Source organism: Tachysurus vachellii, chromosome 4 (genome assembly GCF_030014155.1).
Source record: "Tachysurus vachellii isolate PV-2020 chromosome 4, HZAU_Pvac_v1, whole genome shotgun sequence".
NCBI lineage: Eukaryota > Metazoa > Chordata > Actinopteri > Siluriformes > Bagridae > Tachysurus > Tachysurus vachellii.
The window spans coordinates 7118034-7131809 of NC_083463.1; the positions used below are offsets into that span (position 1 = coordinate 7118034).

At 39.7% G+C, this 13776-nt stretch overlaps 1 protein-coding gene across 1 annotated transcript in view; it reads left to right on the plus strand.

Moving 5' to 3' along the window:
- The window catches only part of nos1apa (nitric oxide synthase 1 (neuronal) adaptor protein a), a 144406-nt gene that overhangs the window by 113218 nt on the left and 17412 nt on the right, over positions 1-13776 (plus strand). Inside the window, exon 7 of the mRNA XM_060867501.1 lies at positions 646-803. Within this exon, the coding sequence (XP_060723484.1) occupies positions 646-803 (158 nt within the window). The remainder of the gene's footprint in view (positions 1-645; positions 804-13776) is intronic.

The following is a 13776-nucleotide window of genomic DNA, read 5'->3' on the forward strand; positions in this document are numbered from 1 at the left end:
GTAGAAGATGAATGAATGAATGAATATATTAGTTAGGACCGCATTGATTATTTCACATAACAGTCCACAAGACAAAATAATAACTTAATAATTCACACATCTTAACCAAGTCAAAACTGTGTTTAAGCTTAATTCATAAAACTGTTTTGAAAGTCCTTCATAAGTCTCTTGTGGTGTCCTGAGCAGTTAAACCGCCTGCTGTTCTTCAGAAAATAACCCTCTGGGTCTTCCATATTCTTTGGTTTTCGAACATCTTCAGCCTTTTTTGATCACTTTCCAACAGAGACCATGTGATTTTAAGATCCATTTTTTTTTTTGTAACTGAGGACTATTAGAAAAGGTGCAAACATTCCCTGATTCTTAAGAAGGCAACATGGTAAATGAAAGAGGGTGTAAACTTTTGAACAGGATGAACGGTGTAAATCTGTGTTTTCTGGGAAACATGTAAATCTCTAATCTAGCTTCTGAAGGGCATTAAAAATGTAAAAAAATCTTTAAACAAAATACTTTTTACATTTTTCCCTCAATAAAAGTAAGCGTGTAGTTAAAAAAAAAAAAAGAAAAGAAAAACTCTGAAATATTCTTTTTCCAGATGCTGAATTATTCTGATATGATTTAATAACACTGATGATCAACTGTCTGCAGATCGGGAGTTAACCGGAGCTGAAAAGACGCTTGCAGAAGAGACGGACATCGACGCCGAGGAGTTGCCTCTTCCTGACAGCACAGTGGACGAGTTCAGCCGAGGCGTCACTGACCTGGATGCTGCTGAGAAAGATGACGAGGGTCTAAAGGACACCAAGGTGAACAGCTGCACTTAGAAATTCTTAGAAATGTTGGCATTTCCAATTAAAATGAAAGAGAAGATCCTAATAAAAATAAAAGTTATTCATAAAGCATCTTAAACCTTAAAAGCTCATAAGGTATAAAAGTGTTAGGAGAAGTGAGGAGGATTTTTAAGAGGCTTAAGCGTTTCTTCAGCAGAGGAGAGAATGTGCGGAAGGTGAAGAGGGACCAGAAATGTGTTGTGTACAATATTTAATAATGATAGGGAGTTAATGAGATGATACAGATTATATCGTGTAGGGATTATTTTTGTAACCAATCATATTAGAGATAACATCTCAGACATAGCACAGATACAGTATATATATATATATATATATATATATATATATATATATATATATATATATATATATATATATATATATATGTATATATATATATATACAGTTGAGGCCAAAATTATTAGCCCCCTTATGAAATTAGACAAAACTCTTGATTTCTCCATGGAAATGACCATTAACAACAAGCGTTTTATAGTGTGTTTGTTTCCAAAATAACAAAGACAAAATCTCCACTAAGTTTGATTAGGATATTTAATTGAAATAGTGAGTTGAAACAAGAAAGGGCAAAAATGAAACGTCCAAAATTATTAGCCCCCGGTCATTAATAGTCAATAGTGAACCCTTTCTGAGCCACAACTGACAACAACCTCTTAGAGTAGTTCTTTACTAGGTTGGCACAGGTTTCCTGAGGGATTTTAGCCCATTCTTCCATTGCAAATTGCTCCAGCTGGTCCAAATTACGTGGTTTCCGAGCATGGACATTCACTTTGAGCACTCGCCACAGATTCTCAATAGGATTGAGGTCTGGGCTCTGTGCGGGCCACTCCAGGACCTTTGTTTTGGTATCCTTCAGGAACTGTTGGACCAATTTCGATGTATGCTTTGGGTCATTGTCTTGTTGGAAGACCCAGCGACGACCTAAGGCTAGACTACGAGCAGATTTCTGCATATTATCCCTCAAAATGTCAACATAATTTTCTTTTTTCATGATGCCATGCACCCGAACAAGGCTCCCTGTGCCTGAAGCTGCAAAACAGCCCCACAGCATGATGCTCCCACCACCATGTTTAACTGTGGGAACTGTGTTCTTAGGGTTGAAGGCCTCACCCTTTCTTCGCCAAACATAAGCAACATCCATGTGCCCAAACAGTTCCAGTTTAGTCTCATCAGACCAAAGCACAGACTCCCAAAACTCATCTTTACCTTTCAAATGTTCACGGGCAAACCTCAGTCTAGCTGTGATGTGCCGCTGTTTGAGTAAAGGGGTTCTTCTGGGACGATGGCCCTGAAGCCCACCACGATGAAGAGCCCTCACAACTGTGTTCCTTGAAACATCAACTCCAGAAGAGGCCAGGTCAGCAACAATCATCTTGGCAGATGTCTGGGGCATCTTGCTGATATCTCTGACTACTTTCCTCTCCAGGGTTCTTGAAATCTTGCGCTTACGACCACGCCCAGGTTTGTTTCTTACAGAATTTGTCTCCTTGTACTTGGCAATGATGCAACGTACGGCGGTTCTAGACACTGTGAAAAGCTTGGAAATGGCAGTATAGCCTTCCCCCTTATCATGAGCCTCCACTATCTTCTTTCTGAGCTCAAGACTGATTTCCTTTGTCTTTGGCATGGTGAGTAAAAGTAGTCTCTCCCAATAATGTGTTCAAGTGCCCTGTTCCTTGGAGTCCTTTAATGCTGATTGAATGCCCAGGTGTTGTTAGGAAGCCAATTGACTGCACAGGTGTGGTTTGAAAGCTGATTGATTAATTGGGTGTGTTTTGAAAGCAAATATTCACAAGGGGCTAATATTTTTGACCACCCCATTTTCACTATATTTGATTATAAAGCAAGCCTAAAAATGTATTTTATATTCCAAAATGTACCAAAAGCTACTAAATAGCACTGGCGAATGTTTGATTATATCAAGTTTTATCAATGCTGCAAACATTGGAAAGATCTTTAGGAAAATGTTCCAAAATTCCTGGGGGGCTAATAATTTTGGCCTCAACTGTATATATATATATATATATATATATATATATATATATATATATATATGTATATATATATATATATATATAGATAGATAGATAGATAGATAGATAGATAGATAGATAGATAGATATATACACAGTATATCTGTGCTATAAAAAATAATAATATATAATATATAGATAATATTATTTTTATATTTATATAATATATATAAGTGGTTAGCACGTTGGCTTCACACCTGCAGGGTTGGGGGTTCGATTCCCGCCTTCGCCTTGTGTGTGTGGAGTTTGCATGTTCTCCCCGTGCCTCGGGGGTTTCCTCCGGGTACTCCGGTTTCCTCCCCCGGTCCAAAGACACGCATGGTAGGTTGATTGGCATCTCTGGAAAATTGTCCGTAGTGTGTGATTGTGTGAGTGAATGAGAGTGTGTGTGTGTGCCCTGTGATGGGTTGGCACTCCGTCCAGGGTGTATCCTGCCTTGATGCCTGATGACGCCTGAGATAGGCACAGGCTCCCCGTGACCCGAGAGAGTGAGAGAGAGTAATATGTATATTACAAAAAAAAAAATATATATATATATATATATATAGTTTTTTTTTTGTTTTTGTTTTTTTTTTTTTTTTTTTTCGCTATAGCATTTAGAGATACACTAACATTTTCTACAGCAGATCCTAAATGCCATAGCAACAGAAATTATATCCTTTGTCACAATGACATTTCTGTGCTGTGTCTGAGATGTATTATTAACATTTACATTACATTTATTACATTTATAAAAATATAGCCTCAATTATCTTAAATATCATAGAGACAAAGTGAAGGTTTATTTTCTTTTGTTTTTTATTGGACAACCAATCACAGTCTTTGAATGAATATGTTTTTTCTCACTCTTTACACTAAGACTTTTCATGAATACGGGCCCTGATCTCTATCATGAAGAGTTTACAATGAGTGTGTAGTTAGTGACAGTTATTAAAGATTAGTTGCTGAAATGATGCCATGTGCAAAGTAGCAAAACCTGTGTGAAGTTAGTGGTGCTCATTAGTGGTGCTCATAGTGGTGTGATAGCTGAGGAAGGGTGGGATACATACGGTGGGATCTCATACAGACAGGTATAAAACTGATTAAAGGCAGTGAACCTGGAAAAAGTGACTATTAATATGCAGAATAGCAGCCTAGATGTCTGTGTGTGTGTGTGTGCTTGCATGCGTGTGTTATTTTATTTTGCTAAACAAGCAACATAGCAGCACATATTTTACAAGAAAAGGATCTTTACTTTATAATATAAAGATTTCTCATAAAATCATATCACATATTATAACAGCTGCCAGGGGGGTAAAGGGGCTTTAACACGTAAAAGCAGCCATCTGTATCTTTTCTACTGTATCACAAAAGAGCATAAGGCACATGGAGGACAGTTCCTTTCACCCTCGTCCACGTAGATGTGCCCCTGAAACAGCATGACCACTTCTGCTCACTTGGACTCAGAGATTGTCTCTGAGGCATAGAGCAAATGTTTGTCTGGTGCTCTACTGGGAAGCTAATACATTACAGCACAGTAACAGCTGTTCACACTGTAATGGTAAACAAATACTAACAAGTGTGTGTGTGTATGTATGTATGTGTGTCTCTGTGTTTTGTGTGTGTGTGTGTGTGTGTATATGTGTATGTATGTGTGTGTTTGTGTGTGTGTATGTGTATGTATGTTTGTGCCTCTGTGTGTTTGTGTGTGTGTATGTGTCCATATGTGTGTGCCTCTGTGTGTTTTGTGTGTGTGTTTGTGTGCATTTGTGTGTGTTTCTGTGTGTGTGTGTCTGTGTGTGTGTCTCTGTGTGTCTGTGTGTGTGTGTGTATGTGTGTGTCTGTGTGTGTATGTATGTGTGTGTCTGTGTGTGTGTTTGTGTGTGTGTGAGTGTGTCTGTGTGTATGTACGTGTATGTGTGTGTGCGTGTGTGTGCGTATGTCTATCTGTGTGTCTATCGGTGTGTCTATCTGTGTGTGTGTGGTGTGTGTGTTTGTGTGTGCCTGTGTGTGTGTGTGTGTGTGTATTTGTGTGTGTGTGTATATTTATGTGTGTGTGTGTGTGTGTCTGTGTGAGTGTGTGTGTTTGTGTGTGTGTGTGTGTGTGTGTGTGTGTGTGTGTGTGTGTGCATGCATTTTTTTCCTGTACATAGGTCTTTTTTTATTATTGGGATCTGCTTTAAAGTCTGAGGAAATGAGATGGGGATCATGTCAGAGGCTAAGATGCATTTTTGCTATTCAGAAAGCTAGCAAGTCGTATTTTATGTAGTGTAATGTCACTGCAGCTCATCGATTTATTCTGTGAGATGTTCTGTTCCATCCTGTATGAGTCCTATTACGCAGGATAGTGTTCAATGGAAATAAAAAAGTCTCAGCTTGGACCATTTCTTATTAAGACCTGGCCATTCTGAGTCTACTGATCAATTGAAGCCCATCATATAGCTGAGTTTATACCTACTGTATATATGTACATATAAGCATCATGCCCTGGACTGGCTTGCAGTGTAGTTTACATGTCTGACGGTTCAGACAGTGTCACGTGATAAAGGACATGCTGTATGTGAGTGACCCTGATCACTGTGCATCCTATAGACGATACAACAGCTGTAGCTCCGTGGTTAAGATGCTGGACTACTGTTTAGAAGGTTGAGATCAAATCCCAGCACCACCAAACTGCCACTGCTTGGCCCTTGAGCAAGGCCCGTAATCAACTGCTCTGGATAAAGGTGTCAGCTGAACGCTATAAACAAAAATGATAGCTTGGCTAGTCAAGATGATGTTTCTCAGTATTGCCTTTATTGACAAACAGCTGTGGCTAAATCACAAGGAGTACTTTTTAAGTAATTACTCAAGACACTAGTTAATTGTGCTAATTTATTGGTTACCCCAGCACTTTCATTATTTTTTTTTGTGAGAAATTAGAGGTTATGTGCAGCGCTGATGTAACACTCTCACTCACTCTCTCTCACTCATTTTCTCTCACTCATTTTCTACCGCTTATCCGAACTACCTCGGGTCACGGGGAGCCTGTGTCTATCTCAGGTGTCATCGGGCATCAAGGCAGGATACACCCTGGATGGAGTGCCAACCCATCGCAGGGCACACACACACACTCTCATTCACTCACGCAATCACACACTACGGACAATTTTCCAGAGATGCCAATCAACCTACCATGCATGTCTTTGGACCGGGGGAGGAAACCGGAGTACCCGGAGGAAACCCCCGAGGCACGGGGAGAACATGCAAACTCCACACACACAAGGTGGAGGCGGGAATCGAACCCCCAACCCTGCAGGTGTGAGGCGAACGTGCTAACCACTAAGCCACCGTGCCCCCCGCTGATGTAACAATGCAGTTTAAAACGGTGTCTTCTATTTCTGGTTTTGCTGTTTGCTCATAAAAACATTCATCAACTTTCTTTGTCGTGAAGAAGAAATAAGAAAAAAAGTGGCGTCGAGAAATGCTGGCCTCAAATCTCAAGTTCAAGTTCAAAGTGTTTATTGTCATATGCACAGACAGAAAGCATGTTTCCCTGCACAATGAAATTCTTACTTTGCCGTCCACACTAAATGTCATACAGTAAAAAATAAAATAGAATAAAAAATAAGAGCAAAAAAAAATAAAAGCAATAAAAGCAATAAAGATGAGGTACAGTTTTTAATAGAGGCAATAAAAAGTGAGGTAGTGCAGTTCTGAATAGTTCTGAATAAGGCAATAAAGTGAGGTGGTGCAGTTCTTGGTGAGGTAGTGCAGTTCTGAAAAAAAAAGAATGTGCAAAAATGTAATTCAATGTAAACAGTTATGTCCATGTAAACAGTTATGTCCATGTAAACAGTTAACAGTTATGTCCATGTAAACAGTTAGCAGTTATGTCCATGTAAACAGTTAACAGTTATGTCCATGTAAACAGTTAGCAGTTATGTCCATGTAAACAGTTAACAGTTTTGTCCATGTAAACAGTTAACAGTTATGTCCATGTAAACAGTTAACAGTTATGTCCATGTAAACAGTTAGCAGTTATGTCCATGTAAACAGTTAACAGTTATGTCCATGTAAACAGTAAACAGTTATGTCCATGTAAACAGTAAACAGTTATGTCCATTTAAACAGTAAACAGTTATGTCCATGTAAACAGTTAACAGTTATGTCCATGTAAACAGTAAACAGTTATGTCCATGTAAACAGTTAACAGTTATGTCCATGTAAACAGTAAACAGTTATGTCCATGTAAACAGTTAACAGTTATGTCCATGTAAACAGTAAACAGTTATGTCCATGTAAACAGTAAACAGTTATGTCCATGTAAACAGTTAGCAGTTATGTCCATGTAAACAGTAAACAGTTATGTCCATGTAAACAGTAAACAGTTATGTCCATGTAAACAGTAAACAGTTATGTCCATGTAAACAGTAAACAGTTATGTCCATGTAAACAGTTAACAGTTATGTCCATGTAAACAGTAAACAGTTATGTCCATGTAAACAGTTAACAGTTATGTCCATGTAAACAGTTAACAGTTATGTCCATGTAAACAGTAAACAGTTATGTCCATGTAAACAGTTAACAGTTATGTCCATGTAAACAGTAAACAGTTATGTCCATGTAAACAGTTAACAGTTATGTCCATGTAAACAGTTAACAGTTATGTCCATGTAAACAGTAAACAGTTATGTCCATGTAAACAGTTAACAGTTATGTCCATGTAAACAGTAAACAGTTATGTCCATGTAAACAGTTAACAGTTATGTCCATGTAAACAGTAAACAGTTATGTCCATGTAAACAGTAAACAGTTATGTCCATGTAAACAGTTAACAGTTATGTCCATGTAAACAGTAAACAGTTATGTCCATGTAAACAGTAAACAGTTATGTCCATGTAAACAGTAAACAGTTATGTCCATGTAAACAGTAAACAGTTATGTCCATGTAAACAGTAAACAGTTATGTCCATGTTAACAGTTAACAGTTATGTCCATGTAAACAGTAAACAGTTATGTCCATGTAAACAGTAAACAGTTATGTCCATGTAAACAGTAAACAGTTATGTCCATGTAAACAGTAAACAGTTATGTCCATGTAAACAGTTAACAGTTATGTCCATGTAAACAGTTAACAGTTAACAGGGCAGTTGAGTCCTGATGATCTTCTGCGCGCGCAGTCTTCACCACTCTCTGCAGGCGTTTGCGGTCCATGACAGTAGTGCTGCCGTACCACACAGTGATGCAGTTGGTCAGTACACTCTCGATGACGCAGCTGTAGAAGTTGCTGAGGATCTTAGGCGACATGACACTCTTCCTCAGCCTCCTCAGAAAATACAGCCGCTGTTGGGCCTTCTTGACCAGCTGCGTGACATGAGGTGTCCAAGTGAGATCCTCACTGATGTGGACACCCAGGTATTTAAAGTTGCTCACCCTGTCCACTTCAAGCTCCTGGATGAACAGTGGCTGATGCGTTCTCCTCTCCTTTCTCATGTCCACTATCATTTCCTTCGTCTTGTCCGTGTTGAGGGTGAGGTTGTTGTCTCCGCACCATGACACCAGACTGGCCACCTCCCTCCTGTAGGCTGCCTCATGACCGCCAGCGATGCGTCCTATCACTGCAGTGTCGTCCGCAAACTTCAAGATGATGTTGTCCTTGTGGGAGGTCGATGCAGTCGTAGGTGAACAGGGTGTAGAGGATATGTTTAAGGAGGGATATGTATAAGGGTGTAGAGATCATGTATAAGGAGGTAAGAAACCTGGACAGACTGGAGATTTAAAGCGCTGCTGCATCACTCTCTTTAGGTAGCGATACGACATCATTAGTGTATCTGAAAAAATTAATTCTTCATGTAAAGCGAATAAGGACAGACTTGATATAAAAAAAAAACTGTAAAAATCCTGTACAAAAGGAACCATGCATCCTACATTTTCCACACGATGATGCTGACATTCTTGACCAGGAGAATAGACAACACACTGACAAAAATATCTGACCTTTTGTTCCTAGGTATGTGTGAAACCCGCTTCCTTTGTTATCACAGTTCAAGCGCATCTAGATACGAAACTGCATATCAAAGCACGGGGAAATTATTCCGAGCCGACATCGAACCGACTCCATCTTAATGTTTCCCATTGGCATTTTACTTTAATGGCACTTCAGGGACACACTGAGGCTTTTCATCAGCCTTTAAAACCTCTGAGTGCTAAGCTAATGACAGATACAATTAGTGATGTTTAAGATGTTTGCTGCTTATTTTAATCAAACACAATCGCTTTCAGCTGCAGATGGCCGAGTTACACTCGGAGCTCTGTGAACTGAAAGACTAGAAGAAATACATCCTTATCCTAACTGCTTGGATGTCATTTATTTTTTTTATTTTATTCTTTATAAAGAGACAGGAGTTTCTCCTCTGAGGCAGAATATCAAGTATTATAACAGCTGACCGCAGCTTTAATATCCGACGCACCTGCTGTTACTCTGTTTTATCCCCGAGCGCTAGATCGTTTTTTATTTCACAGATGTTCATCACCATCCTTACAATGTATTCTTTTGTAAATCCGCTCTTACTGGTATGGAAGCAGAACTGAAATGAAGAACCAGAGCTTTTAACCAGTTTTGAGAGAGCCCACAGCGATTAGTGGCGAAATTGTGGTATTAGAGGAAAAAAAAAGTACTGCACTGTCATCTGAGGACATGCTAAAGTCCCCGAGCACAAATTACAGTAGTTGATATTACAGATTACATTAGGAGCAGGACGGTGGCTGGGAAAAGGCTTTAGCTAAAAGTACACATGGATGTTACATGTGTTTAGACTTACATGTGATGCCTGTTTGTTTCTGATCATGGTAACGGCCTTCAGGATTCATTCATTCATTTTCTACCGCTTATCCGAACTGCCTCAGGTCAAGGGGAGCCTGTGCCTATCTCAGTCGTCATCGGGCATCAAGGCAGGATACACTCTGGACGGAGTGCCAACCCATCACAGGACACACACACTCATTCACTTTTTAATTTTCCAGAGAAGCCAATCAACCTACCATGCATGTCTTTGGACCGGGGGAGGAAACCGGAGTACCCGGAGGAAACCCCTGAGGCACGGGGAGAACATGCAAACTCCACACACACAAGGCGGAGGCGGGAATCGAACCGCCGACCCTGGAGGTGTGAGGCGAACATGCTAACCACTAAGCTACCGTGCCCCCTGTCTTCAGGATTATTTTTCTTAAATCTTGAGTGCAAAGCTTCTGAATTCAACACAAATACTTTACACTTGAACTTCTAGAGATCGAATATGAATTAAACGTGTCAAATGAATTGACGACGAATGAGAAGATGACAAACGATAAAATAACCATCCAATAGGAGTCTAGTATTTTGCAGGATGAATATTCCTAGTTGTCAGAATATTTCTAGTTGATCCAGCACAAAAATCCAACAAAATCTTTACCAAGTGTTGATCTCAGGAAAATCTTCGAAAGAAGATCAAAAGATTAAATCTGGAAATAAAAAAATAAACTAACTACAAATCATTTGTATCTCATTTCATGAGGTTCATATATAGAATCTTATACAACGATTTCTACAGCTTTATCCAACACATTAGCTTGCCACATGTAGTTTTTAATGGCACAGCAGCTCATGGTATCCTGAGTGCTGACCTCCTGTTTGTGCCAAGGGTTCCTGTGGAACAGAATGCATTATGCTATTGTGGCAGCACTTGGAGGCTGGGTCACCTAAAAGCCACTCCACCTTCAGCGCCATCAGTGTCCATCAGTTTTTCTCCACCGTGCTGTTTGTTTTTACATCAGCACAAAGCAGAAATGGAAAAGCTGCCTGTTTCCTCCTGCTTCTGTCCTGCTCTGGTGAAGCCCGGACGCTGCCGATAAGTCACACAGAGGACGGCGTAAAGAGCCATTTTTTTCCTCCCTCTGTTTTTTTCTTCCTCACCCTGTCACGCATCAGTGTCGCCATATGGACGTCTGTCCAGAAAGACGGATGGTTAAAGTAACTCTGCCAAAGGACACAACAACTAATCTGTACTAAATAAACAGAGTGCGGCTGAGACAATCACAAGTGTAGACATTAAAGCCAGAGCAGTGTGGCAGTGCATCAGTGAGGCGTTTAGTGAGCTGTGAAAGTTTTGAAGGGTTTTTTTTTCCCCCCCTTGCTACAGTCGATACATCCGTTTAGACCAGAAGACAGGGCCATAGTTTAGACCAGAAGACAATGTCATATCATTCAATAGAAAGCTGCCTTGTTGCCTTTAATTTAAAGCCGTAGCATGTGCTCTGTTCTCGGAACTGATTTATCGGTGCTTTATACCTCAGCAGTGTTGAGTTCAACACTCTGATTGTTCAGAAGCTGGTGATTAAATTTGTAATAACAGAAGTGACATCCAAAGTTCACAGCACAGGTTTGTAATAGTGCATTATTTCTAGTACCTTATAGTTTCTATGGTAACAACTATTTCACAGAGACGTGTATGTTTTCTTTACTAGATATTATATTTATACTTTCAGGCTTCTACTGTAACTGAGTTATTAAAGTAAATGATGCTTTGAGAACACAAACCCATCCGAACGGAGCGTTAAGTTAATAACGTTAACTAAGGTTTTAGATCGTTCGCAGCTCTACAGCCACAGAATTAAAGGATATACTGCATCCACGATGATCAACATGACAATCACTTGAAAAAAGAAAAGATTTATTTCCCCTGGCTTATTGCTTTCTTTGTTCTACACGACCTGAAATCTACATGATTCCGTTTGAAAAGTTCAGGGTCAGCGATGGAGTTTATTACACACTCATTTGCGTGAAGTTTGCCAAATTTGCTTGTTTCACAGTCTGTGAGCAACACTGATGAAGCTGGAAAGAATCAATGGTAGCCATAATGATTCCTGACAGGCAGAGGCCGAGCTTGGTCTCTTAGCAGACGCAGAGAACATAAGCCCAGATAAATCTGAGCTGGAGAGAGAGTTGGTTGTTTCCCGTGGTACTGCCTTGGGGCGTGATAAAAGCGGTTGTTACGGAAGTAAGACATAACAGCCGGACTTGCTTAAAGGGCTTTGTTATGGCACATGCCGTTCAGTACTCCGGTACCTTCAGACGTATTACTGTACCGTTTAGTTTATGGTTGTAATGAGTCTGTCTGTGTTTTGCCCTGTTTCTGTCTGCTGTCTTGCCCTGCTGTTAATTGTTTGCTCCGCCCACTCGTTTGTTACCATGGACACTAATTGAACTCTATCTCCCCCCCCCAGGTGTGTTGTCTTAAGCACTATTCGGACGGGACTAGTTTTACAGGGGGTCGTTAGAGAAATTTCAGTTTCACAGGCGTACTTTGTGATTTTAATCCCGTCCGAATCTGCCATGTCTGTCTTTTTCTCACACGACCTGTGTAAAAGTTCCAGAGCAAATTACCTACTGTTTTTCAGCAAAATCGGCGCTCCTCTGAGAAATCTAATCCCGTCCCGTCTGTGATTGCCGAAAATGTTTTTTCCAAAACGCGTTTTCTTGTCTGTTTTGGTCAACGTGAACTACCGTATCAACCCTAGCGCACCGGTATTCAAGTTTATTGATCGGTCATATGACCATACGCAATCCACGCATCCTGGACATGTGGTCTTATGCAACGCCCACATGTAAAATACAGACACTCCTACCTCCGTAATAAACACAGAGATTAGTCCCGTCCGAATCCGTACATGAAATGACAGACGTCGGCTGAAAAAAACTGTAACTCAAACGTCGTTTGGAAAACTAGTCCCGTCCGAATAGGGCTTTTGTCACTGATTGTCTCTGCGTTGTGATTGGTTCCTATATCTACTCTGTTTGTTCACTTCCCTGGTGTTAGTCGTTATGGTGTGTTCATGTCTATGTTCCTGTTTCGCGTTTTGCTCAGTGTTCTGCCCTGTTTTGCCTGTTTGCCTGTTTCTTGTTTCGGTTTATTAAAAGTTTGAACTGCATTTGGATCCTCACTCGCCTTTGCCTCACCGTGACAATGGTAGTTTTTTAGGTTCTTTTTTTTCTTTCATTCATCTATTTCTTTAGTTCAGCCTTCTGCTATAAATCTCTTTCTCTAATATTTATCTCTTTCTCCAAAGTAAAAATATCCTGCAGACATTTCAGGCTTCATTAAACCCCCAAGCCTAGGGGAAAGTAGATGGCTAAAGTGAAGGTTGGAGCCAAAGCCTCTGTTTAATACATGAGTTAGTGAGTAATTTAGATTCTGAGCTTGCAGAGTGGAGTCTGAGTGACCTGATGGACCTTGACATATTGTATCTCATTAGTCACTTTTCACTAATGACCATGCTATCATTTATATCAGCCACAGGTAAAAAAAATACCTGTTACTAGTGCATAAATACACCTCGCATCAGCTTAGCATCCTGTCATGGCACCAAGCGACTACACTACACGCTTTTAATCATTTTAAACCTTCTCTGTGGATATCAAATGGATTTTGAATATGAATCAGTCTATAAAATGTATAATCTGTGAAAATCACTTTACCTTTTGCTTCATATTTAATGTTTTACCCATGCTAATGTTTATACATGTATTTATATTAAGAACATTTATCATCTACAATGTATAGTATATATTTATTGTGTTAATTAGGCCATATTTAACACAATCCTATTTTAGAGAAAAAGCCAGATGTTCTATGTCCTTCCATCCACCTCTCTATCTGTCTGTCTGTCTGTCTGTCTCTGTCTGTCTGTCTGTCTGTCTGTCTTCAGATGCTATCTATCTATCTATCTATCTATCTATCTATCTATCTATCTATCTATCTATCTATCTATCTACCTATCTGTCTGTCTGTCTGTCTGTCTTCAGATTCTCTATGTCATTCTATCTATCTATCTATCTATCTATCTATCTATCTATCTATCTATCTATCTATCTATCTATCTATCTATCTATCTATCTA